Here is a 27,076-nt window from a genome sequence, read left to right as displayed (position 1 = left end):
ACTTCACACTGGGATCTGTCTGCTTCTCCATTCTCCACGTTTCTGAGGAAAAGTCTGTTCCCATCAACCGTAGGTAGGAAGAGCAGGGGACTCCCGAGATCCAGGTACCTCCTACTGTGTCTCTTTCACGTCCGCTTCTCCTCCTGTCTTTCTACCAGAAGCACAGAGCAGGTGGGGTGGGGCTGGAAAGGGTGAAGTTGAAGATAGAGCTGATGAGCCTTGGACTCAACGCTAACGACTCTAGACTTGGGATCCCTGGGTGGCGCAGCGGTTTGGCACCTGCCTTTGGCCCAGGGCGCGATCCTGGAGACCTGGGATTGAATCCCATATCGGGCTCTCAGTGCATGGAGCCTGCTTCTCCCTCTGCCTATGTCTCTCTCTCTCTCTCTCTCTCTCTCTCTCTCTGTGACTATCATAAATAAATTAAAAAAAAAAAAAGACTCTAGACTTTTTCCTGAGGGTGATATGGAGTCACTGAAGGTTCTTAGGCAGAGAAGCATCATCTGTGGATCCATCTTGCCCATCCGCTCAGTCCTGAAACTGTGTCTACTATGGAATCAGGCAGTCAGATTTGTTTGAGGGCCATGATCGCCTTTGCGTTTCTGTAAGGCCGCGGGGGCATTGGTTTGTGTGCAGGGTGGACGGGGAGAAGCCTGAGGCAGGAGGCCCCCCGAAGAGGTATACAGACCCGAGGCCTCACCAACATCGGTGGTTGGCGCAGAGGCACACAGATTCGGACTTACGGACCTGTTGGGTGTGTGGGGTACAGAAAAGAGACAATTTGGCTGGCTTGGGAGCCCAGGTCAGCGGTAGCGCTCGTCACTAAGATGGGGACCTGGACGAGGGGCGGGACAGGGAAGGGTAAGTTCTGATTGGGTCATCTTCCGTAGGTCCTGGCAGGCCCAGCCCATGGCTCTCTGGTTCCTCTCCCTGCCCTGTGGTTCAGGGCCCAGTCGGGCCCACTGAATACTCCTGTCCGGTCAACTGATGAGGAGGGTCATGATGGGCCCAGCCTAGGCAGGCAAGGGGATGAGCGTGCATTGGGTGTCTGCTAGGGGCCAGGTCCTGTGTGTGGCGAGGTGGACATTGGGGTAGCATAGAGGGTGTGGCAGGAAGGCTGTGTCACCAGTGGGAAGGGTCAGCTGGGGAGGGTGGATGTGGAGCTACCATGTGTCCCTTCACCTGTCCATCCTCAGATGTTGGGTCCCATCACCTGGGAGCCCATTCTCAGCAAAAAACATACCTGAAAATGGAGCTGTATCTTCTAGGGAGGCCGCTTGCTGAGGCATGTGCGAAGGGCCGTGGGACATGTGTGTAGGGCCTGGCTCCTGGAGGAGAGGCTGACTTTGATGGGGAGGGGAAGATGCCCTGAGGTCCTGAGGCCCACGTACAGCTGATACAAGAGCCAGGCTGGGGTGCCTTCGGGTAGAGAGTCCAAGGTGCTCCTGGGGGACTGGGCTCTGGGGTCGGCCCTAGCCTGGATCAGCAAAGCATCTTGCTGTCTATGTCAGGGTTTCTCAACCTCAGTACTGTTGACTTTTTGGACCAGACAATCCTTTGTTGTGGGGGGCTGGCCTATTCCTGTAAGATATCCAGCAGCATCCCTTGTTTCTTCCCACTGGATGCCAGCAGCACCTGCCCCCCCCACCCCACCTCCTCCACTCTTGACAATGAAAAGTGTCTGCAGACATTGCCTGACTCCCATGGGGTTGGGGGGCAGATGCAGGATCACCCCGGATTGAGAACCACTGGCCAACACCACCTCTTACTGCCTTCACTAAACTGGGGAGGGTCCCCCAGGGGATTTACAGGGATGGGTCACCTGAGCTGAGTTCTGAGGGGTGAGTAGGTGGCTGAGGGCAGAGAAGGGCATTCCCCCCAGTAGAGAGAACAGCAAGTACAGAGGCTTGAAGCTGCTGCTGAGCGCTAACACCAGGGAGGCTCCGCCACCGGAGGAAGGAACCCAGAACACTGGGGGCTCAGGGTCCCTAGCTGTAAGCAGGTGCCTCCGCTGGTCCCCTTGGTCTTTGCCATCTTCACCCCTGCTGGCCCTTGTGCCACCTGGGGAGACACTGGGATGCTCTTCCTTAGATCCCCTCCATTCCCAGGGGGGCCCAAGGAGCTGAGGGCTGTGAGGGTAGGGGGCCCAGCTGTAGGAGGGTGGGTGGGCTGCTGCAGGCTGTGCCCACAGACTCCGGCCACCGCCTGTAAGAGGGAAGCTGCCTGCTGCGGGCTGCCTCCTTCCCCAGGGCCGGGGTCGAGGCTGAGACTGATTTATTCCTGTCATAATCCGGCGGTCGGTTTGGTGAGAGTTGGAAACACGTTGGTTTTCCTTCCCAAGTGTAACAAGGCCCGTTTCCGCCTCCGCGGCTGCTGCTGCAGTGCCACGCAGTGAACTGTCCAGGACATGACAAAAGGGCTCGGTTAGCTGCCCGTGGGTGAGAGCGTGAACGGCTCCGGCGCTCCGGCCCGCCCCGCTCCCAGGCCCCTGTCGCCCAGGCGCTGGTCACTCCTCTAGGCCGGCCCCTGGGTGGGGGGGGCCCGTGTACCCTCCTCTTATTGATGTCCATTTTGGGGCCCCAGCCTCCAGGGAGCCAGGGTCCCGGTCTGGGGGTGGGGGAGCTGTAGGAACAGGTGGTATTTGGAGACTAATTAATATTTGTGAATAATAACACGTGCCCAAGGGAAACAAATCAATCTGTGTTTTGCATATTCATGAAGAGGACTCAGAATGATCCCAGCTGTTCTCCAGCCAGGGATCCCCCCCATCTCTGGCATAGCACAGTGTCTCGGGGTGGGAGGGACCTACTGAGGCTGGCCGGGGTGCTTAGGTCGGGCTGCACGGAGGTGACGTGGCCTCCCTGTTACCTGCACTTCCATGACATTCTTATTTGCATCTTGTGGCTTCGTGTGCTTCCTTCCTTTTTCCTCAAAGCAGTGATTCCCAGACTTCGATTTCGCAAACCAGTACACTTTGCAAAAGTACTTGGGGTTCAGACACAGGAATGGCAATTTTTTATTTTACCAAGTAAGGACATTATAGAAAATACTGCTCTCTGCTGTCACCGTATTGCATACAAGAAAGGACATTTTAACACCAAAACACAATTTGAGAAGAAAGGACAGTTCTTCCCAAGAAAGGGCATTTGGCGGCTTCACACTGACGTAGCAAAGAAAAAGGATATATCAAAACCATTCTGAGTGTAGGAAAACCATGCCCACTTATGTCCCTGTAACGTCGCCCAGTATGGACGCACAGCATTGTTTTCCTGCCCAAGTACGTCAGGGAGGTAGAACCAGTGGCCCAGTGCATTTCAGAGACAAGCCTTTGTTAACGCCTGGAGCTCAGGCCTTGCTCTCATCTCAGCTGTCGGGACCCCAGGCTCACCCAGCCATGCTGGGGCAAGTGGACGCTCAGCCCTTAACACGGTCGCGCTGGATTCAGAAGGTTCTCAGCGACCCCAGTAAGGTCAGCATCAGTCCCCCGCTCCCTGCTCCTCTCCCACCTTCTCCCCACAGGTGACTCCAGGCACTCTGGGGTGGGGACACGGTGAGGCCCAGGGACCCAGGACTCGGAGGAGGGGGTCCCGGAGCTGGGGGCAGCTCGCTCTCGCCAGGAGCTGGTGACGGAGAAGCCCTGGCTTGGACAGCAGTGTGGTTGCCAGAGGAGTTCCCTGAGAACGTGTCCATGTCTGTGTGTCCACTGTGTCTCTGCCTCTGGGTAGCCTCGTCCCTGAGTCCATGGGCCTCTGGGAGAAGCTCTTTGCAGAGAGAGGGAACGTCTTTGTTTTCACCTTCTCCACCTTGCCATGTCTGCACAGCTTGCTGGTATCCCAGAGTCAGATACGTAGGGGGCCCTCGGAGTCCCCGAGTAAGTGTCACTCATCTTCTCACCCTGGGGGCCCAAATTCTCCTCTGACACCCACGGCCCAGAATCTCATCCTAGACTGTACCATGTGACATCTGTTCTGGAGTTAGGCCCCATCCATGGTGGCTGTCCTGGGGACTCACACCCCTTTGATATCAGTACCAGGGACGGACACCCCATGACGTCTGTGTCCGGGGTGGGGTACACCTCTACAATGACGTAATGGGAAGTTAGGCCCCTGTAATGTCTGTTGGGCAACTGGACCCTCTGTCCCCACTCACGCCATGTCTGGCCCGGACAGCTGCGCCCCGCCACGATGTCTCCACCTGGGAGTTACGGTTCTGTGATTCCTGTACGTAGGCCGACGCGGGGCTATGCCTCCGTGATCATCATCCTGGGGAGTCACGTCCCATGCTATTGTGCCGTGTGCTTGTACCTCTGTGACATCTCTTCTTTGTAGCTTTATCCCCTTTATTTCGTGCCAGGGAGACCTGCCATGATGTGTGTTGCAGAAGGTTACACCCCTGCGGTGTCTACACTGGGGACGGGGTGCACACCCAGAATGCTTGTACCTGGGAGCGAAAGCTCTGCGAATATGGTGTTGTCGTACCCCACGATGCCTGGCCTCAGCCCCTGTGCCCCTGCCTGTCAGTGCAGCAGGCCCCTGTGCTGTAAACCCGTGGTCTCTGTACTGGGGGGCGACAGGATGGTTGTGTCAGGGGGCTGTGCCCCTGCTGGCCAGGCAGTTCGCCGCCTGATGTCTGCTAAGAGGATTCTATTGTTGATTCCCTGGCTCCACCCCAGCGATGGCCACGCTCAGACAGGGCCTTCGTGATACGGAGGCCTCCATCGCAGGCTGGCGATACCAGGCATCACGGTGGGGATGCCCTCTGTCCTGGTCGCAGCCACCTGAACTTTGTGACTGCCAAGTGGAACCGCAGGCTTGGTGTGAATGGGCCCCGATGCCCTCCACGCCCCTTCAGCTCTCTTGCTTTTGTTTCTCAGCTCCCATCTAGGACTTTAAGCAAGATCTCAGGCCAGAGGGCATCTCCCTTTGTGTGTAGCCCCTGCCGCACTTCACGGCCCTGCCTGTTTTGCCTTAGCGCCTTTGCTTACCTAGCACCCTCCGATTTTAGGACCTTTGTTCAAGTTCCAGAAAGGAGCAGAGCCATCTCTGAGCCCCGTCACTTCCTTGCACATTCTCTTACTGTCGTGGGTCAGCGGGTACCTGGGTCTTATCAGGGCTCTCCCACCAGAGCCCGTGGGTACCACCACCTGGGCCCGGGGCATGTTCATCATCACTCCCTCCCCGCTGCATCCCCTGTTGTGCTCTCAGAGCATCATTGAGGGGCTTCTCATGTACCAGCCACCTGCTCAGAGTAAGGCGTGAGCAGAGCTAGTGGGCACCGTTGTGGATCCCCTGACGCCCCCTGGGTGGGGGGCCATAGGAGAGGGCCCCTTGGAAGCTCAGCATCGGGGCTGTAGAGCGTGAGCATTGCATCTGCGGTGCATGTTGTGGCCGTGCCAAAGGCTTCTCGCAGGTGCCAGGCAGACTGGGGAGGACGCACCTGGCGGAGGAGCCCTGTGAGCAATCTCAGCACAGCCTTCCCTGCGTACAGGTGCCCGCCTCAGTCTGGAAGGCTGTTCTGAGAAAGCTGCTCCCTGAAGCTTGATCTGCCATGGGCCACCAGGGCAAGGGCAGAGGAGGCGTGGGTGGAATCTGCGGGTCTGGCACCCCCATTCCTGGCCACTAGGGACTCCCTGTGGTTTCCTTTTGGAGTGGGAAGGTGCCATGGGAATTGGGTAGGACGAGGGTGGCCGGGCAGGGCAGCTACGACTTGTTAAGAGCACGTCCTGGCGAGCCCAGACGGGTTGTGGCTTTGGCTCCAAGCCTCGGATACCTGGATTCTGTCTGCTGCTAACAAGTCTGTGCTCTGGGGCCTGTACTCAGCATGCGGGGTCTGGCCCACTGCCTCCGGCCTCCCCACTGAGGAGACGAGAGACCGTGGGATGCCCTGGGGACACCAGAGTCCCAGGCCTGCATGGGTCTGCTACCTTCTCAGGCTCCCTGTCTCTGGCTTGTTTAGTCTGTGTCCAGCCCTGTTTCCTATTCCTGTCCCCTTACGGAGGCAAGTTGGGAACCCACAGTCTGGGACAGAACAGCCCTGTACAGATCCTCTGGTCCCAGTGACTCCCTGCCCTCCTACTCAGGTTTACAGAATGACCTGAAGGCCTCTTGTGCTGTCTCTCGCCCGACAGTGTCTGTCAGGTTATCCTTGGCGTTGGTGAGGAGCCTGGGTCGTCACAGGGCTCTGGGTCTGGGTGGCCATGACCCAGTCTGAAGTCGAGGAGGCGGTGGGTGGGGGTGCGATAGGGACACTGTTCAATTGTCTGTTGAACTAGGCTCTGGATGGTCGGTAAGGATGAGCGGGCTCTGGGGGGTGAGCAGGGGCCAGGAGGCGGCATGGGGGGGCGGTGATAGGGACACTGTTGGACACCAACTGACTGGCTCTGCCCTTCTCTCCATCACAGGTTGGCTGTGGCTGTGGTGGTGGCTGGCCGTGGTGCTAGAGCCCCGGATGGCCCCTGCGCCAGCTCTAGGGAAGACGATGGTGCCCCTTGTGCCTGCGCTCGTGATGCTTGGCTTGGTGGCAGGTGCCCATGGTGACAGTAAGTCTGGCCCCTCAGGGTGCAGGACCTCCCGGGTCCAAAGGTGGCGGTCGTAGGATTCTAGGCTGGGGGATGCAACCAGCTACCAATAGGGGCGGGATAGTCCGATACCTACCCAGATCCACTGCCCTAGAGAGACACCCCTGCTTCAGTTAGAGAACCCGCCCTCCAAGAAGTGGTCCAGCCCCATGCTTCCTAGGAGCATCCTGGGGAATGCCTGCATGGCCCTTAAGGCGCTGCAGGGTGGAGTGTGTCTAATTGCAACCCGTTGTATGGAACTGGGGTGAGACCTGACCAGGATTCACATGGTCATCGGGTGACACGCTCAGGCGTGTAGCCTGTCTGCCACTGCAGATCTGTGCTGAGGACCCAGGGTGAGCCATGTCAGGGTTGAGTGGAAATAGGGGTCGGCACATAGGGAACGTGTACGGGTGTGTGAATGGAGTGCCAGATGTGTCCGCAGGTCCAGGGAGTGAGAGGAAGCCAGAGCCACCACAGCCCTTTCCCTAGGCCAGACCCTTGGGATTCAGATGTGGGGACACTGAGCCCCTCCTTCCCCTTCTCCACCACCTTTAAGGCAAAGGGTCATCCCCCTTCCCCCAGCCCTTCAGCCTGGGGAGTGGGGGGAGTGGGGGGGCTCTGTGTGTGTGTGTGTGTGTGCGTGTGTGGATGTGTGTATTGGGAGAAGTGGGATTGTCCCCTGCCCAAATCCAACTCCGAACTTTCATCCCTTTCCTGCCGCCCTTCCCCCTGCCTGGCACTACGAGACTGGCCGCAGCCCGCCCCGTCACCATGGTTACCACTGCTTGGTTACTGGTGGGAGGCGGAGCACAGGGCAGATTTAGCCAATCTGCACACTGACTGGGAGGGGTGAGGTCGGAGCCAAGGTCCCTGGGGGCAGGGGCTGTTCCCAGCCTGTCCGGAGCCCAGAGGTGGCCAAGGCCCAACCTGGAGGTCAGCCTGGGTGACAGTGGGCCATAGGGCTTCCCTCACCCCCCACTCCAAGTATCTGGGCACTCATCTGTCTCCTTGCCCCACCCAGGCCCTTTCTCCTAATGGATCATTAATTATTCAGGACCAGATCCTGGAGAGAGGTGGGACTGATGCACCCCGCCCTTTGTCCTCTGAGGCTGGGCCCTGGTGGGGCTAGTAGGGCCCAGGAAGGGGAGGGCGTTCCTCCTGGGGGGGGCGGTGCAGTGAGGGGTGGTGGGAGCTTTGAGGTGCAGGCCAACGGAGGGCTGGGCAAGCAGGAACAGGGCCAGGGTGGGGGTGGGGGGGTTGATCCCCAGGCCTGGCCGGGGCTGCTGGAGAGAGCTTGAGCCTGCAGGGGCAGGTTGGGGTAGAAGTCACTGGGTGTGACTCTGACGTTGGCAGGGAGGCAAAGGCTTGTCAACAGTCAGGTGTGGTCAGTAGCCCTTGGACGCTGAAGTACTGTCCTTGCTCCCCGACCTCACCCTGGACACTCTTACGGCCTTTGGACAGGAGCTTGAGGGCAGAGGGAGGAGCGCCCAGCTGGGCTTTCAGACAGCGCATCCTGGGAGACCGCCTCCCCCTCCTGCGCAGACTGAGACATGCCCTAACGTGTACCCTCATCCCCCCAGACCTGCTCTCCTTCCTGCCTTCTCTCTCTTGGCGAATTGGCATTACCACCCACCCCGCCACCCAAGTCAGAACCTGGGGCCTCCTCCCTGTCTCATACCCCACATCTAATCCATCACCAACTTCTGTTGCTTCTCCCTTTTAAATATCTTTGGAATGCATCCACCTTCCCCTCTGCTGCCTCCCCCCAAGCCACCCTCAGCCAAGCCAGAAAGCTTGGGCTTTCACACGCAACTGCCTTCTGATGGCTTCCTGCCTCCGTGCCCTCGCGATCCAGTCCTCCTTCCAGCGTGAGAGCCTGACTGTGTCACCCCTCAGTTTGAGATCCCTCACTCTCCTCCCCTGTTGCCTTCAGGATCAAGCCTAGGGGTCTCAGTGCTTCTCAAGGCCCTGCATTTTCCAGGCTCTGCCAACCTCTTCCTTCACTCTGCCCCCCTCCCCCACCCCGTACTCCGGCCATGCTGACTTCTCTGCCCCTCCTGTGCTCCCCAGGCCCCTGTTCCTTCGGATCCCTCTGCTTGGAACACTCTTCTCATCCCCTCACCTGGCCAGTTCCCATACACTTCCTCCAGGAGTCTGGGTCATGTGCTACTTGGGGGGCAGAGTGGAACGATTTTTGGAGCAGAGTCCCAGAACCTCCATGCTGGTCCCTCAAGACCCAGAACCCAGAGACCAGGGTCCGGAAGGTAGGAACCAGCTGGAGATGCTGAAATAGGGTGAGTGGGGCTCTGCTCCCAGGCAGACAGCTGTGGGAAAGGGGCCTGGGCTGGGAGCTGTGGGGACCTGGCCCCAGGAGGCAGGGTCTGTCTCGCAGGCCTGCCTTACACTACACACCCTTTTGGATCTGTACCCCTCCCACTGTGACCAGGCTTAGGCTGGGCTTGGGAGACTTCTAGCCAGGGTGAGTGGGCAAACGTGAACAGAGCTGCTGCAAAAGGTAGGGAAGGCGCCCCGGAGAATTGACGACCGGGGCAGTGAAGCGCGGAGCGGACAAATGTGTTTCTATAGGCCTCTTAACGAGACAAATGAATGGGAGCCCTGGCCTCTGAGGGGAGCGGAGGGAAGGGGAGTGGAGAAGCAGCTGCCAAGAGTTAGCCCAGAGGCCCCCGCGTTAATGCCGAGTCAGCTCCAGTGGAGACCCAGGCACGCGGGGCTTGGGCAGCTCCCTGAGCCCAGCCTTTGTGCTTTGAGCAGGCTAGAGGTGGTTCCAAGCAGGAAGAGGTTTCTCCTGCTTTAACGTGCGAGTCAGGTGCTACATGGCCGCACAGGCCTGCCCCCGGAACCCGCAGCGGGGCTTCTGTTGGGGGTGGCACCAGCGCAGAAGTAGTGACCTAAGTCCCTGGTAGAGCCATTGGGAGGCTTCCCGGAAGAAGGGAACCCTGAAGGGTGACTGAGTATTTGCTGATGGGGAGTGTTGCTTGGTGGGGTGAGATTCAGGGTGGGGGGAGGAACAGCCCTGGGCTTCTCCGTGGAGCTCATGACAGAGCTCAGTGAAGACCTTTTGTCCCCAGACAGCCTGCAACAGAGGCAGGGATGCGGCACAGGTGATCAGTTTTGAGCTGGGGCCCTGGTTTTGGCCGTTACTTGGACTCATCGGAGGCCAGAGCAGGATGCGCAATAGCTGCAGGGGTGGGGGCAAGGGCCTGTGTAGTGGATGATGTGTGTGTCATGTTATACCCCTGCCCTGCCAGCCCCGGGGGGGTAGGACCTGGTGGCCTGCCTAGACTCTGCCCTCTGGGGCACTTCCGGCAGATTGCTTTCCCTCTCTAGGCCTGTTTTCCTCTTGCCTAAAAGGGTAATCACTCCTACCTGGAAAGGTTAACTGAGGTCACGTGTTCAAGGCACCTGGCAACTAGTATGTGGTCCCTGTATCCGAGGCCATGACCTGGGGCACCCCGTGTATTCCCTGAAAACCCAGGGTTGTCTCTGAGCAGGCTCCCCCCTGGAGGGCACCAAGAGTGGTCACCAGAGCCAGAGTTGATAAGTCCCCAGCACAGTAGGTGGTTGAGGGCCTGGAAAATCCACCTCTCCAGGAGCTCCCTTCCCTGCCTTGCTGTCCCTCACTCCCTCATGGCTGCGTGTCTGCTCTCCGCTTCTGTGTACGTGTGTGTGTACACGTACACTCCCCCCATGTGCCCACCTTCTCCCCAAGCCGGCTCACTCCCACTGTGCCTAGGTTCAGTGGCCTGCTTGGGTGCAGAGTGCCCCAGGGCACAACTGGGAGCTGCTGTCCAAAGAGCTGTGAGGCCCACAATCGCCCTGCCCTGCTGCAAGGAAGGGGGGCCAGCAGGGGTGCTGAAAGTCAGTCCCTCCCTCAACACCAGCTCTAGGTCTGCACCAGGCAGAGTGGTCGGGCTGCCTGGTTCTGATGGTGCGTCGTCGGTCAGCATAGCTGGGATCGGCGCTGGGGTGGGACACCCAAGGGCTGCTGGAGGCAGGGCAGGTTCCCACAGGCTTTGGGGGGGGCGGGGGCGGGAAGGGGCAGGGCACACGCAAAGGCAGGAGGGGCCCTCTGGCCTGGCCTGTCAGGACAGGTCTGGGGAGGGGGTGGCAAGTCCACCAGGGCCCAGCGGTGTTCTAGCATAGTGCTTGGCCCGCAGGGGTGCTCTGGGCCTGAGCAAGTGTGCGGAGGGCGTCTGAGGGACATGGGAGCCCTCACAGTTTGTAGCTGGGGAGCGACCTGGTCAGATTTGTGCTCCCCAGAAGTTGGCCTGGGGAACAAAAGGGGCAAGGGCTGGGCAGGGCTTTGGGACGAGGCCCAGCGGGGTTTGGCTCCAGCGCTGGGCGAAGGGACCCTGGGTGGGAGTGGGGGTGGGTGAGGCCTGAGTGAGCGCAGGGGCGGCCCCCTGGTGGTGCACGGAGCTGGGGGGCTGGGAGGCCTCTGCCTGTGGGTGGTGGGTGGGTGGGCTGGGCGGGGCGCTGGCTGCGGGCCAGCCTCCACGGGTTCCGGCTCCTCGGTGGCCCCAGGCCTTGGGCGCAGGCCAGCCTCCACACAGTACTCAGGCCTTTCCCTTCTCGCCTGCTCTCTCGTGACCCAGACCTGGCTCTCCTTCCCGGCTTCTGGTTCTTTGTTTGGCAGGAGGCCCCGCCCCCAGGCGCGCTCCCCCCCCCCCCCCCCCCCCCCCGCCCCGGCCATTCCGGTTCAGCAGGTTTCCAGCCTCTGGTTTCTGCTGTGGACACGTTGAGGCAAGAGCCAAAGAGGGTTTCTACCCTGGGCTGCTTTCCCTGGGGCACCGGGCATCCCCCCACCCCACCCCCGGTGTGTAAGGGGCTGCATTCTCCATCCCCCCCCAGGCATTCCCTTGTCAGGTCACCCTCTCATCTGTTCTACACCCCTGTGTGCCAGGAACTGGGTCGGGCACCTGGGACAGGGCAGGAAGCAAGGCAGGCATGGTGTCTGTTCTGCCCCGGGGTATTGTTCTAGGTGGGGAAGCTGCTGTGAGCCAAATATTCCCCCCAAACTAGAAAAAGCAATAACCCCACACAGGTAGGAGGGAGGCAGAGGGTGTTTACCAGAAAGCTGAGCTAATGGAGCAGGGCACTATGACAGGGAGACCAAGGAAGGTTTCCTAAGGAAATGATGTTTAAGTTGGGATCAGGAAGGTAAATAGTTAATGAGTAAAGAGGATGTCCAAGAGGTTTGTGGCAGCAGGAACAGCTTCTGCAAAGGCCCTGAGGCCACAGGGAACATTGCTTATCCCAGGGAAAGGAAGCGAGGCCTGGGGGTAGGGGGTGGCTGGGGTCAGAGCTGCCAGGGCTCTGTCCACCAGGAAAGGAGTTGAAATTTTGTTTTCATAGCAATGGGAGGCCCTCGCAGGATTTTGATCAGAGGAGAGAGGCAGTTCACTCTGGCTGCTGAATAGAAACTAGACTGGAGGGAGCCAGACTGGAGGCAGGGACACAGGTAGTGTCTAGTCAAGGGAAGGCGGTATCTGGACTAAGGAGGAGATCATGGAGCTGTTGTGTGCGGGTCCTCAGGTGTGGAGGAGGGGTGCACCCAGTAGAGCCCCAGTGTGCAGAGTCCTGTCTGGGAGACCCATCTGAAAGGACCAGCCAACAGGGGCAGGCCCTGCTGACAACCACGGGCTGGGAGAGTCTGGAGCCTCCTTCAGAGCTCAGGTGGAGGAAATGTGAAGCAAACTGAAGCTTCTAGAAGCTTGTTATCTATCCCCAGGCCCTCACCCACTCTGAGCACTACAAGGGCAGTCAGGTGGGGCCCACATTTCCCTCCTCGCTGGAGCCTTGGGTGCTGGTGCTGGACAACGAGCCTTAGGATTTGGAACTCCAGCCAGAGCCGAGCTCCACCCCTATATCGCTGTGACTTGTCCGTTACTTAGCCTTCTGAGCCGCCATTTCCCCATCTCTCAGATGAAGATGCTAATCCTACCCACGGCATGGTTTGAAGACTAATTATATGAAGGAGAGTGATGACTGCCCTCCGGCAAGGCCCACCAGGTGCCAAGCCTGTGCCCACAGTTAATAGCATCACATTTTGTCTGCACAGACCCTTGAGTCACTAGCACCATTTTGCAGATGAGAAAGCAGGGGCTCAGAGATGATGGGTGGCTTGCTCAGAAATTACATAAAACCCCCACGGGGCCCCAGGGTGCTCAGTAAGGTGGTACCCTTCCCTCTCCCTGCAAAGCTGAGCCCTCCTACTCACTGTAACTGCTGACGTCGGTGGTCCCCCGGACCCTCCCCTCCTCGGGGACTGTGCCCATCTCTGCCCACTGGATCCTGGATTGGCACCCTCTCCCTCTCCGCTGCCTCCTTCCCATCAGCATGTAAACATTGTCTTTCACGTCTTAGGAAACCAAAAAAGAACCAAAGATGTAAACCTCCCCGGACCTCTCCAGGTGCCATCTGTTCTGTGCCTTCTTGTCACAGCCAATGTCTGTTAACGGTCACCGCACTCTTCCCTCCACTTCCTCACCCCACACGCCCCTGACCCTACTCTATACAAGGCCCCTCCGTTCTGTACCAAGTGTCTTGGAGTCAGGCTTGAATTCAAGTCTCGGATGTGCCATTCAATGGCTGTGTGACTTTGGGCAAGTGACTTGACCTCTCTGAGCCTGTAAACTGGGAATAACGATGATGAAAGACTAAATGAGACAAAGGTCCTGGTGCAGAGTGGGTGCATAGGGAGAGATTGTCATCATGGCATGTTCATGTTTCTGCCATGAGGATTGGGTTGGGCCTGGGCTTATCGGCCCTGACCAGGTGGTCCGAAAGGTCATTTCTCACGGTATTAGCCTCCCTAGAGCTGTTCATTGGCCTGATTAATAGGAAATGGATCCTCTGTCAGGATTAACAAGGCATTGCTGCGTCTTAATGGAAGCAGGTTTCTCTGGTCTTGTGACCCCGGGAGGCGGGATTCATAGGGACAGGTGCTCCTGGTCAGCCCTGGTGTACGTACCCAGGTGATGTGGGCATAGAAGTATGGTTTCTGAGGCCCCTTCCTCCTTCCCCTCCGTGCCTCCCAGCGGACACCTTGGGGAGATGTACAGGCTAGCTGTATCAGAAGGCAATAACCAAGTCAGTGGGGGCGAGTGGGGGTGCAGATTTACAGGAAAGCATTCACCTGGGAAGCCGTCCAGAGACACTTAAGAGGTGGAATGTCTAGGCCTTTCGGGACTGCTGGTGTGTGGGGGCTGAGAGAGAGGAGGAGTCACGCTTTCTGGCTTGAGCTTTGGGGTAGATGGAGGGACCATCACCCAGATGGAGAGCTGTGGGGGAGGGACAAGTCTGGGAGAGATGCTGGGGCTCTTCCAGCCTTTGTCCTCCAGCTTGGAATTGATGGGGGGATGGGAGACAGAGCATAGCGGTTAAAGCGCAGACTCCAGACTCAGAACTCTAGGTTCAAATCTCCGCTCTGCCACTAACCAGCTGTATCATGATGGATAAACCCCTTCACTTCTCTGTGCCTCTTTATAAGCAGATGTATTGTAGTACCCACTTCATATGCTGCAGTTCTTTGAATAGTGTCTGGCACATAGTAAACACTTTAGGAGGGTTAGGTGGCACTATTAATATTCTTTATTTCTTTTTTTGAAAGATTTACTTATTTATTTTAGAGAGTGAGAGGGGGAAGGGGCAGAGGGAGAGAATCTCAAACAGACTCCACGCTGAACACAGAGCCCGACACAGCGGGGCTTGATTTCACACCCCCGAGATCATGACCGGAGCGGAAACCAAGAGACGCTTGGCCAACTGAGCCATGCAGGGGTCCCTAATATTTTCTTTATAGATCTTCTTGCCACCCCCCGCCCCGGCCATGACTGCCACCTATGGAGCATTGGCTATGTCTGTAGTGACTGTGCCATGGTGACTGGGTGTCTCCATTTTTCCAGGCAAACCTGCCTTCATTAAGGTCCCCGAGGACCAGACTGGGCTGTCGGGAGGAGTGGCCTCCTTCGTGTGCCAAGCCACAGGGGAGCCCAAGCCACGCATCACATGGATGAAGAAGGGGAAGAAAGTCAGCTCCCAGCGCTTTGAGGTATAACCTTGGGTAGGAAGGGCAGGCAGGGCTCACGGTCTGCCTGTCCTGTTCCAGGGTCTGGCCCTACATCCTCTCTCCTTGGTCTCCCTCCTCAGGGCCCTTTTGGGGGTGGGAGGATGTCTGACCCCAGGCAGGCTGTGACCCTGTGTCTGTCCTCTGGCAGGTCATTGAGTTTGATGATGGGGCAGGGTCTGTGCTGCGGATCCAGCCATTGCGGGTGCAACGAGATGAAGCCATCTACGAGTGCACAGCCACCAACAGTCTGGGAGAGATTAACACGAGTGCCAAGCTCTCAGTTCTCGAAGGTATGCACTGGGGAGGAACGTGGTGGGGCGGGTGGGTAGACTGACTTGTGGGAAGAGCCAGTCAGCCAGCCCTTGTCCCTGCCGCGGGCTGCTGTATTTTTGGCAGAAAGGAGAACTGGCCATCTTGGCGTCGGCAAAGGTCAGGTGTGGACGGGGATGGTCATTGGATCCAGCCTGGATTGTTTAGCTGTGTGCCTGGCGTCTGTATCCTCCTGCTGAGCCGTGGCATTGCTCGGGTAGGGTCTGAGGTCTGACTTCAGGTGTGGGGCTGCAGTTATCTATCGTTTGGATTACGTGGCTCATGGCAGCGGATCTGATTTTCCTGTGGAGCCTGGTGGGGAGCTTCGGAGAGGTGTGTTCCCTGTAGCCCTTATGAACAGGAGCCCTATGCTGGGGGCTAGGGCTCTGTGTGGATTTCAGTGTCCGCTCACCTCCTGGCTCCTGTATTCATGCACAAACACTCCCTAATGCTTCTCTCAAGTCCAGAGGGCCATTGACCTAGGCCCAGCCCTTGAGACAGTCTCCAGGAAGTTTTACAGGGGCAGCCAGGGGGCTAGAGGAGCACAGAGGAGAGGAAACTATTGTCTGAGCTGAGCCAGAAGGGTAAGTAAGAGTTGGGGTGGGGACCTAGGCATAAAGAACAGCAGCAGCCACATGCCAAGGTCCACAAGCAGGAGAGAAGGATGCTCTCAGGGAACTCGAAGTTACTCAGTTGGGTTTGGGGGGGCGGGTGGAGTTTGAGGGCACGGAGAGACGCCGGGGGAGATTTGGAGAGGCTGGGGGACAGATGTCACAGGAGGAGGCTGAGAAATGAACCTTTTCCTGGGGAAGTAGGAAACCACAGGGTAGGGAGTGACACAATTGGCCCCCAGCCACAACGGATTCCTCAGCCTGAATGTGTCTGTGTATTTTCAAAATATAGTCTTGATCGTTGCCTTTTAGAAAAAATTTACAGTAACAATACCTATTCACTGTTGAAAATTTGAGAAGTATAAAAGCACATAGGAAAAAGTAAAAATCACCTGTTGTCTTGCCTCTACCAATGACACTTGGTTCTTTCCTTAAGGTGCATTTTCTGGACAGGCATTATGTATGCAATTGACCCTGGAACAGCGCAGGGGTTAGGTATGCTGACTCCACCACCCCTCACTGCCAAGCAGTCCACAATCTGCATATAACTTTTTGACTCTCTGAAAACCTAACTACTAATAGTCTACTGTTTACTGGAAGCCTTACCTATACCATAAAGTCAATCAGAGGCGCCTGGGTGGCTCGGCTGGCTAAGGGTCTGCTTTCGGCTCAGGTCATAAACTCAGGATCCTGAGATTGAGGGACCCTCTTTGGGCTCCCTGCTCAGTAGGGGAGCCTGCTTCTCTCTCTGCCTCCCCACCAGCTTGTGCTCTAGCATGCACACATGCGTTCTCTCTCGTAAATAAAACTTAAAAAAAAAAAGTTGATTAACACATATCTTGTGCATGTACGATATACTATATTCTTATGATAAAGTATGCTAGAGAAAAAAAAATATCTTACTAAAATCATCATGAGAGGGGGGCACCTGGCTGGCTCAGTCAGGAGAGCTTGTGACTCTTGACCTTGTGGTCGTGAGTTCAAGCTCCACGTTGACTACAGAAATTACTAAAAAAAAATAATAAACTTTAGAAAAATAAAATCATGAGAGAAAATACATTTGTATAGTATTGTATTTATCGAAAGAAGCCAGGGGATTCTTTCATCCCCACAGGGGATGCCTGGGTGGCTCAGCAGTTGAGTGTCTGCCTTTGGCTCAGGGCATGATCCCTAGGTCCTGGGATCGAGTCCGGCATCGGGCTCCCTACAGGGATCCTGCTTCTCCCTCTGCCTTTCTCTGTGTGTCTCTTATGAGTAAATAAATAAAATCTTAAAAAAAATAAGTCCACATTAAGTGGAACTGTGCAGTTCAAACCCATGTTGTTCAAGGGTCAGTTATATAAGAAAAATGGGATCACGTCCTCCCCAATGGTTTATAGACTGCTTTTCTTTTTTCAAGATTTTATTTTTGAGTAATCTCTACACCCAATGTGGGGCTCAAACTCAAAACCCTGAGATCAAGAGTTGCATGTATGCTCCATCGACTAAGCCAGCTGGGTGCCCCTCATTTGTAGAGTGCTTTTTAAAATAGCGTATCATGAACATCTTCCTCACCATTAAATATTCTATATCATTATCTCTAATGGCTGTAGGTTCACATGAAGCACCTTAACTTATTTAGCCGTTCCTTTATTGTTGGACACGTATATTGTTCCCATTTTCTTGCTTTTATAAATAAAGTGCTCTGCACTTCCTTGCGGAGAATATGTATTCACCTTCCTGATTATTTCCTTATTCTAGATTCATGGAAGTAGAATTGCTGGATCAAAGGACACATGAATTTTTAAGCCTTTCAGTATTTCCAGAAGATTGTGTCAGTTTACACTCCCACCAAGTAGGGCATGAGAGGGCCTCTTTTCTGCACATCCTCACCAGCAGTGGGAAATATCATTAAAAAAAAAATCTTTGCCAAGTTAATAGGCAAAAAATGGCATCTCAATTTAATTTGCATTTCTTTGATTACAAGAGCAGTTGAACATCTTTTCACATTGGCCATTTTTACGCTATGGCTTTATGTGTTCGAACACATCTATTCGGTAACTCCCTTGTGCCCAAGCATCTCCTGTGTGTGTGTGGCGGGGGGTGTCCAGTTTAGAGGGACAGTGGAGGACAGTGGTGAAGAGCAGGGGCTCTGCGACCCCTTCCTGTCTTCCCCTGGGACCTGGACAAGTAACTGTGCCTCTGATCAGGGTTCATTTGCTCCATCCATAAACCTACGACCTGAGCTGGGTTGGAGAACTAAATATGATGTAGAGGACTTCACGGGATTCCAGGGGGGAACGGTGGCTGCTGCTGGGCTGGAAGCTGGCCGTAGCTCGCTCCCATGGTATCGTGGAGGTGGTGCAGCCTCATGGTCTGTTCCCACGGGGGGACTTACCTGTGGAGCAGGGACCCAGATGACAGGCCCTGCGTGAGTTTCTGTAGCCATAACTAGGGACAAATAATTTAGCTCTGCCTGTCCCCCCCGCTGTTGGTGTCTCCCAGAGGACATTGGATCATCCTCTTCTCTTGAGGGAAGAGGACCTCCATGTTAGTTTTGAAGGAAAACCAACCCCCCCCCCCCGTCCCTGCACCCCAGTTCCATTGTGGGCACGCTCCTTTCCCGCCGCCCTGGGCAGCTTTATCTTCTAAAGGATTCAGGAAGATGAGGATGGTCTTCCAGGTCCTGAGGTGAGAGGGGTGGGGTGGGATTCAGACTTGGATGGGGTCCCTCCATCCTGAGGGGCATTCTGGGTGTGTTTGCACTTCTGGGCTGTGGGAGGTGTCCAGTAAGGTTGGGGTGAGTGTGGGGCAGGTCCCTGCCCTGCTCTTGCTCCGGCCCCCGTGGGCCTCGGTGAACCCCCCCGCCTCCTCCTCCTGAAACGCAGCAGCCGGAAGATGAAATGCTGACTTAACCATGTTGCTCTGTGTAACCTTGACCAGGCTCCTGGCTTGGTAGAGAGGAGTGGAGTGGGAGGCCTCAAAGGTGCTGGGAGGCGAGGCCAGGAGGAAGCAGCCCAGACTGTGCCCCTTCCCCCCCACCCCGAAAAGGTGTTGAGGGGGAGCAAGGGAGAGGGTAGTCTGTCTGGGGCTGTGGGCTGGAGCCAGAGGAGGGCCAGGCCATTCCTGGGAGGCCTCCACAGGCTCTAAGGAGGCCCGGGGAGCGCTTGAATCTGGTTTGGGGGTTGGGAATAAGTGAGCCTTACAGGTGTCACACACTGCACGTACACCCCAAAGCACCTGTCCGTGCACATGCTTCCTGTGCACTGGGCTCCTCGGGAGCGGCTGAGGGCCGCCTACGGCGACAGGGCTCAGGGAGGAGTCGGTGTCGCCGCCAGAGGGGAGCCCAGGCCTACAAGTCTGGTCCCATGCCCCCTGCCTGTGTTGTCCCCGGCAGGCCCCGCCTCCCCAGATGGGCCCTGACACAGGCTGGGGAGCACCCCGCAGCCTCGAGGCCCGCCACGCCCTCGCCCCGGCCTTTGCACCGGCTCCCCTGACGCTGCAGCCGCTCCTTGCGTGTCCGGGTGTGGCCCGGTGTGGCCTCGCGTGCCCTGGCGGCCCCGGGGGCTCCACTGCAGCCCCCTGCACCCCCCTCCCGCCCTGGGCCGGGCCGGGGGGCTGGGGACAGGGAGCGGTGCCCGGCTCCAGGGGCTGGGTGAGCCGGGCCTGGCCGAGCAGGGCCTGCCGCCCGGTGTTCCTGTCTGAGAGGTAATTGAAGCCATTAGCGCGCCAGCCTCTCCCTCCCCGGTAATGGCAGGAAAAGCTCTTCTCACTCCGCACTCTTGAGGCAGAGGCTGAATCACTCCCCCTCCAACCCGCCCGCTGCCGCCACTGAGACAGAGAAGCTGACATTTTCTCTCTCTCGAGGGAGGGGGAGGGGAGGCAGGCTTTGCTTCCTGGCCTTTCCCTCCCCGGGGTGGGGGAGCAAGGGTCTTGGGGCTCATTCCAGGCACAGGACTTGCCTGAGCAACCGGGTTCCAGGCCGGGCAGGACAGTGGTCAGGAGAGCCCCAGGGAGGCCAGCAGCAGAGGTGTGGGCAGGGCCCAGGTGACCTGGGTGGGTTCTGGGAGGGCTAAGGTGGGCGAGGTGGGAGGGGGAGGCTGGGGGGAGCCCAGGAGCACCAATGAGCTGTTTCCCACCCTGCCCTAGGGGGGCCTGGTTCTCAGGGCTCAGGGTGCAGGTGGTATCATGGACAGGGCCGAGAGGCGCCCGTGTGTGCTGTGGCTGCCCTGTGTGCCTTGGGTAGGGCAGTGTGTGCGTGGCATGGTATATGTGGCGGGTGTGTGCCTTTGTGCTCAGCAGGGGGTGTGCAGCAGATTGTGTGTGCACACGTGTGTGTGTACCCATCAAGCACTGGGGAGGTGTAGTATATACAGCAGGTGGTAGTGCATCGTGCTGTGTCTGCTTGTGCACGCACATCAGTGTGTGGTGCTTGTGTGGCAAGCGGCCTGAGCTGAATGTGTGGGGGTCAGTCTGACACTGGGGGGGATGGTCAGAGAGGCTGTGTCTGGGCTCATTGTCTCGGGGACCCATGGGTTCCCTGCTCGGAGCCGTTGGTCAGCACGACAGCTGGGCAGATGAATGTGGGGCAGAGTGGTCAGGCTGACCTGTTCTCAAGTACAGTGGCACCCCCAGTGTGGTTCCTCTGCAGCCAGCCAGAGGGAGGATACACGAGACCTCGGGACCCCCCCATGTCCCTCCTCTTACCTGTTTGCACTTGGCCTCAGTGTCTGCCAACTGACATGGAGCGTACTATCCTTGGATGCCACGTGGGCCAGGAATCCAGGTGCCCACATGGAGTGCGTCCAGTCTTGCCTACTTGGTGGGAGGCTCTTGGGGTGCCAACTGTTAAGCATACAGGATACTCACTGGGGTAGCGGGGCAGTCAGTACTGGGCCTGGACCCCCGACTTTTCGCAGTGGCTCTGACCCTGGCTGGCTTAGAGACTTGGAGGGTGATGAAGGACCTCTTGAGATACCCCCTACCTCCTCACCCCCATTCTCCGTCCCTTTAGAAACAGCCTCAGGGACCGGAGGGCTGATGAGCCACATATGACCCTGTGCTGAGGCCCTAGGCTGGGCTAGGCCTGGAGCAGAGTCAGTAAGGGAACTTGCTTTCAGGATGGGGAGGTGTTTTCCCCGGGAGTTGGCACTCCTTACTCTACCCTCCTTTCTGCCACTGCCCCAGACCTGACTGATGTTGGGGGCCTTTGGATAAAGGGCTACCACAGGCAGAGGATGACTTCCCACGTGGCAGGTCGTGCCCTCTCCCTGTTGCCTACGTATGTGTCTGGTTAACAGGTTGGTTTTGCAGAAGCTGGGCCTGTCCCCTCCCTGAGTTCCAGCTGCAGAAGGGCTACAACCCAGGCCAGCTCCTGCCCCTCCCCTCATAGCTGAGCCATGGACCTGCATGCTTCCGGTCCAGAGCCTGTGGTCTCTGCGACCTGTCCTTCACCCCCCTTCACAGCCACTGCAGCATTTGGGACCATACAATCATGAGGCTCTTCAACCTTTTCCTGGAGAGTTCTGGCCATGAGGCCTGGGGCTGAGAGAGGTATTACAGATGGGCATTGCCAGGAGGGTCTTCAACTCCAGACCCTGGGTTTCTTGGTACCTAGACTCTCTCATTTTCTCTAGTTTTAATCCTTTTCCAAGGGCCCAAGTGGATTCCCTTTTGAATGGTCCTCCTGGGCCGTAGGCAGTACGCTTGTGTCTTCTGTTAGCCAGACAGTAGGTACCTCCACTGTGCCTGGCCCTGCTGTGGGCTTGGCCCCCTCGCTGACTCCTCTCTCCCCCAACCTCATGACCACGGAGTGGAGCCAGCGGCTCTGGGAACAGCTAACCAAGTTGGAGGTTTTAAATGCCCCCGTGTGTGCACATTCTTCATCCTTGGTAAGATGCCTCCCTCTGGTTGCCAGGAGAGAGAGGATTTTAATCAGAGGAATGACACGATCAAATGTACGCTTCAGAACGGTCCCTGAGGGTGCAGAATAGGGTGGCAGGAGACCAGTGAGAGGTTGGGGCAGCCCCGCAGCCCAGGCAAGTGGTGGCAATGGCCCAAACCCAGGCAGCTGGCAGGGGAGGAAGGGGGAATGGGTTACGAGGAAGGGGGAATGGGTTATGAGCATTGGAGAAAGAGTGGCAAGCTGCCTGGCTACTTGAACTGGGGAAGTGAGAGACTCTACGTTATGGCTCTTGGGCCAGGTAGATGGTGGTGCCATTTTCTGAGGTTTAGGACCTAGTCTGAAGGGGCAGATTGACAAGTTCAGCTAGAAATCTGTTGTATCAGGCATGTGCGGGCATCCAGGGAGAGGTATCCAGGAGGCCTTGTTCAGATTTGCCTGGCACTTCAAGGGACATCTGGAAATGGAGTTTTGAAGGCTGAGAAATGGCACATCTCAGAGAGCTAGAGCCAAGAAGGGAGGAAGAGGGCCCGGATGGAGCCCCAGCTGGCTAGTATTTCATGTTGGAGGGCGTCGGGGAGGGGGGTGGCGGTGTTCCATAGGAATCTGGTGAGGAGGGGCCTGAAAGGGAAGAGGGAAACCAGTGGAGAGAAGAGAGGTATGTGAAGGAGGAGGGAGTGGTCCATGGGGCGGGGCGCTTGTCAAGAGGTCAGGCCAGATGCGCACTGGCAAGTGTCCTTTGGACTTAGCCCCATGGAGTCATGGTTGGCCTTGGTGAACTGGCCAGCTGGGGTGACAGGTCTGAGGAGCGAGTGGGAGACTGTCAGTGGTCTGGAGTGACTGGGCCTGAACCTCGGGGGGGGGGGGGCGTAAATGGATAAAAAGAATCTTCCTGGAGTAGGGCCAAGGTGGGGGAACCCCAGGAGGAGAGTCCAGCCTGGGGCAGGGTCCGAAAGCCAGAGTGCGAGTACGGTGTCTGTCTGGGGATAGCCCCGGGATTCACTTGGGGGGGTATGGCGAGGAGGCCTCACCAACCAGGTGGAGTAGGGCAGTGTGAAATGCCAGGGAAGCCCTGGGGGAGGGGAGGCCACCACTGCTCTCAGCTCTCACTGCCACTTTTGGGCTCTCGCTGCCGACAGGCCCCAAACAGCTCAGATTCAAAAACAAAACAGGCTTTTAAGATGCCAAGTTTGATGAAATCTGAGTGCTGGAAGAGGTGGGAGTTTTCTCTTAGAAAAAGCTGAAAATCGAGACTGAAAGCTGTGAAGGAAGACGGGCCCCAGGCTCCCTCAGCCCCCCCTTACTGCCTGGAAGCAGGGTGGAGGTGCTCTCTGGGAGAGCAGGAGCCTACAGGGCTGGGGGGACCTCCAAATGGGTAGCTGGTGTCTTGGCCCCAGCCCTGCTCAGGATGGAGCCGCCTCAGGGCCAAGGCTTGAGGTGCCTCGGCTTCTTTAGGGTGCACAGGGCCTGCGGGAACCAGCAGCCGGGCTACCTGTGAGCTTCCTTCATGTGTGTCTACCTGTCGGCACATTTGCCATGTCTCTGGGCGCACGTGCCTCGGCATACGTGTATCTCTGGCTGCACGTCTCCACATGTGTGTGGAGTACCCGTGTACACCGCCTCTGGAGCTGCTTGTGTGAGTCTGCTTCCACAGGTGCTTGGCACCACAGGTGCCCCTCCACACATGCATGTAGGCTTCTATTTTTGCACCTGTCTCCTCCATGTATATCTCCGCAGGTTCCTGGCTGTGCATGTTTCTAGGTGTCTGTGTTCTGAGACAGGGTGAGGCCAGGCCCAACACTCAGGCACAGGGGAGGAGGTCAGGCTTACAGATGGTGCCACCCCAGGGAGCCTGTGTACGTGTGTGCCCGTGTGTGCCTGCATATGCACAGAGACGCCATGAAGCTGGGTAAACACGGGTGAGAAGGTCATGCTGACAGACGGTGCTGCCCGCCCCAGGACCCTGCAAGGCGTCTCCATCTGTCGGCTTCCCTGGTGCAGCCCCCTCCCTCTGGCCCAGACTCAGCCTCAGGCATCCCAGGCTGAGCTGGACAAAGAAACCTGTGTGTGCTTTGTAGGGGCCTCACCAGCCTCCCTCCCCCCAGCCGTTGCAGCCAGCTTAAGCTCATCCCCTTGTCCACCCCTACCCCAGCCTTATCTATCAAGACCCCAACATTTGCCTTAGCTGCAACCAGACTTACCTTCCTACTGGCCCCCTACCCTCCTATAGCCTTCACTCAGATGTCTCCCTGCGACCCCACCCCACCCCTGTCACCAAAGTTCTCCCTGCCTCCCATGCTCAAGGGTTTAGTACTCCTGCATCTGTCTCCTCCTCCAGGAAGTCACCAAGATAGCAAGTGAGTCATGGAGCAGAAGCAGCTCCACCACTGCTGTGGGGCCTCAGCCAAGTTTCTGGCCCTCTCTGAGCCTTAGTCTCCCAACACCCTCCACCCCTACACAGACACCCTGTCATCTGCCTCTGCTCAGCGGGGACAACAGGGGAGGAGTTTAGATCTGTTGCAGCATCCAAAGACCATTGCGGTTTGCTGCAGGAACCCTTAACATCCAGGTGCGCACCCACCACGGGTTCGCAGGGATCCGTGGGGGCCGCCCCTTGGGAATGTGCGTGCGCCCTACCTGTGCGTGCTGGCAGGAGCCACAGGCAGCTGTAGAGACCGGGGCTCTGCAGTCCCTTAAAGGCCCCGTGGGCTTCTCTTTCCCTCCCAGGGACCCCCGTATCAGAGAATGGAGGGGCCTCCGCCCTGCGGGCACACACTGCCAATGCGGGGCTGAGAAGCAGGTGTGCAGGGCGGGCCCGCGGCTGAGCGCTTGAGCGGGAAGGAGGCCTGGGAGTTGGGATGGGGGAGCAGGGTCCCGGCAGGTGGGGGTGGAGGCGGAGGGGCGGCAGCTGCCCGACCGACCCCGGCGCGCGCCCGCTGGGACACGGGATGGGACACGGGCGCGCGCAGCCTTCCTCCGGAGCCCGCCTCTCTGCCGTTGCCGTGGTTACCGGTGGCCGGGAGGGGGAGGGGCCCTTCCTCCCCGCAGCCCGCAGGACAGGTTCTGAGGGGCCCCGCTGAGCACGCCCCGGGGTGCGGGGATGTGGGTGTGCGCCCGCGGGCGGCCCCGTGTGGGGGACAGCCGGGGTCGTGTGGCCGCTCGGTGCTGGGGGGCTTCCAGGAGCGGCGAGCCCCGAAGCCGGTGGAGGGCGTGGTAGGGGGCGGGATGGTGGCACTGTCCCCCAGGGGCGCCCCCACCGGGAGTCCTAGGCCCGGCCCTGCCAGGATGGGACCCGCCCCCGGGTCACCCTAGCCCCGCCTCATTCAGCTTGCGTGACCTTGGCCAGGTCTGCAAGCACCCCATCGCTCCTCCTCCACCCGCCGTAGGGTTTTGCTAAGAATAAATCATTTTTTTAAAGCATGTTATTACCTCTCTACGTGGAGCACGGTAAATACTCCAAAACCGTAGCCTTCTATGCTTCCTATCTGGGCCTCAGTTTTCCTGATTGTTGATGGGTTTGCAGTGATCATGTGAGGTCAGAGTGAGGGATTTACCCTGAGCCTCAGTGGTTCAGGCGGTGGTGTGGGTGCAGGGCAGGGGGGCAGTGCCGGATGAGCGAATGGGTCCAGTGTGCCCTGTGCCCAGCTTGGCCAGACACACAGGGGGCATCAGTACGCAGCTGCTGACCTTGGCTCCGTTTGAATGTGCTGGAAGCCTCCTGGGGAGCAGAGAGGGAAGAGACAGCAGGGGGTTGCTTGCCCTGAGGGGCCGGAGTCCTCCTGCGAGACACGCTCCCCACTGCTGGAGGTGTGGGACTGCGGCCGCCTGAGTTCTGCCTAGAAGCCTAGTTGGCACAAGGGACCGGCGTTTGGGTCCCGCTGTTTTATGGACAGCTCTTCACACATGCCGGTTTTAGGCTCTGGCGGCAGCGCTTGAGGCATGATCTGAGCCAAGGATGGAGCCATTGAGGGCGCGATAATTGAGGGAGGAAAATTAATTGTCCTTAATTTCGCGTAAATCCCCCAGACCTTCCCCGTGTTAGGAATTCAGAGTGGATGCCGGGACACGGGGCCGCAGGTGTTCATACTTCTTCCTTTCTCCTTGCTCTACCTTGCCAGGGAGGTGGGGCCGGCTGGCCCCCGGGCCTGGACTCGGGCCGACTCTGTCGTCCCTGCATCCCCCACATGCTTAGGACGGCTGAGCAGGGAGGATTGAGGACTGTCACCTCGGTGAGCTAGGGTGGCTCTAACTGTCCTGAGTGTCCCCCAGCTGCTGAGGAGGGCGGCGGGGGTGGGGGGGGAGCACTGGGCCTCAGGCCCAAAGGAAGCTGCTTCCTGTGTGGTACATCCCAAGTCCTGCTTCCCTGCCACTGTTTAACATTTTCCTTGGAAAATCAGAGCTGGGAGTCAGGACACTGTGGGATCATATTTACAGTCAAGGAGATGCTGGGTTCACATCTGGAATTTATAGGGCTGCAGGTGGGGAAGTAAGCATAGTGCCAGCCACTGGGAGAGGCGGGGGAAGCAAGGCCGTGCTTCAAGTCCTGCTGCTCCCCAGCCCAAGACCCCCTGTCCTCATGGGGCCACCACAGTACCTTTGGGATGTCCCTGGCAGCCGGAGCCTTGGCAGGAACCCACCCCCCGACCCCCACCCCAGGTCTGGCAGCCGATAGAGGGATGTTTTACCCCTGCCTACTGGGGCTCCTCCAGCTTCCTCTCCCACCTGCCTCCCCAGTCAGTCCCCCTGGGTCTCTGAGAGTCTATAGGGAGGATCAGCACTGCCAGCCTTTATTTTCTAGAATCACTTCTGAGGATGCCATGTGCCTTTTCCCTGGCACAGGAGTCCAACCTCAGCGAGTGTCCCCACACACCCGTGTTGTGCTGGGCCCGAGGAGGGGCTATGTCCTGGTTTCTGCCACCACGGAGCCTCGCTCCCCCATTGGAAGACAGACACTGTTCTCTGTCCTCCATAGGGCGTGTCAGGCATCCACACCGTGGGAGAGGCTCTCTGCCGAGTGCTCAGACGCACTCTGGGCTTTGCTCTGGGGTTTGCAAACCCCACCAGCCCCGGGCCCTAATCTCGGTACCCGTCCACCCTGGTGGCTTAGCCACTGATGATGATGATGTCAGCCAGTACTCCTTGGTGCAGGTTCTCTGTCAGACACTCCCCAGCACCTTGTGCATCCTTAGATGTGGTCCTCGTGATGGCTTTACAAGCTGGGCACTTGAACCCTGTCTACAGATAGTGGAGGCACAGAGAAGACTAGTAAGGCACCCAGGTCACAGAGCTAGTTAATGGTAGAGGTGGGAGCCCCACTTGGCTCGCACCAGTCCAGAGCCTGTGCTCCCAGCCCCTGGTGCTTCCAAGGGTGGGGAGAGGCCGGCCTTGCTCCGCCAGCTTCCAGGGCTGTGTGTCCGAGTCTCTGCAGCAGGAGTGAGGGTGTGCTGACGTCCGCGGCTGTTGCTCCCTTGGGACCAACTCCTGCATGAGCCTCCAACCCCCAGCAAGGTGGGAAAAGGCAGCCAGGGAAGAGTTGTGCATCCCTTCATCAAATGTTTGTGTCCTCATAGAGCTTTTTTTAATCTCCTTGGCCTCCACGTGCTCCAACATGGTCCCTAGGCCTG

At 58.0% G+C, this 27,076-nt stretch overlaps 1 protein-coding gene across 2 annotated transcripts in view; it reads left to right on the top strand.

Moving 5' to 3' along the window:
- Nucleotides 1-27,076, top strand: part of PTPRF (protein tyrosine phosphatase receptor type F) — an 89,477-nt gene that overhangs the window by 9,843 nt on the left and 52,558 nt on the right. For both annotated transcript variants that reach the window (XM_055341682.1, XM_055341683.1), the window contains exons 3-5: nt 6,401-6,538; nt 14,488-14,633; nt 14,800-14,941. In XM_055341682.1, the coding sequence (XP_055197657.1) occupies nt 6,401-6,538; nt 14,488-14,633; nt 14,800-14,941 (426 nt within the window). The remainder of the gene's footprint in view (nt 1-6,400; nt 6,539-14,487; nt 14,634-14,799; nt 14,942-27,076) is intronic.

Source organism: Nyctereutes procyonoides, unplaced genomic scaffold, assembly GCF_905146905.1.
Source record: "Nyctereutes procyonoides isolate TBG_1078 unplaced genomic scaffold, NYPRO_anot_genome, whole genome shotgun sequence".
Taxonomy (NCBI): Eukaryota; Metazoa; Chordata; class Mammalia; order Carnivora; family Canidae; genus Nyctereutes; species Nyctereutes procyonoides.
The sequence above is the reverse complement of the archived record's forward strand: the minus strand, read 5'-3'. Positions and strand labels throughout refer to the sequence as shown.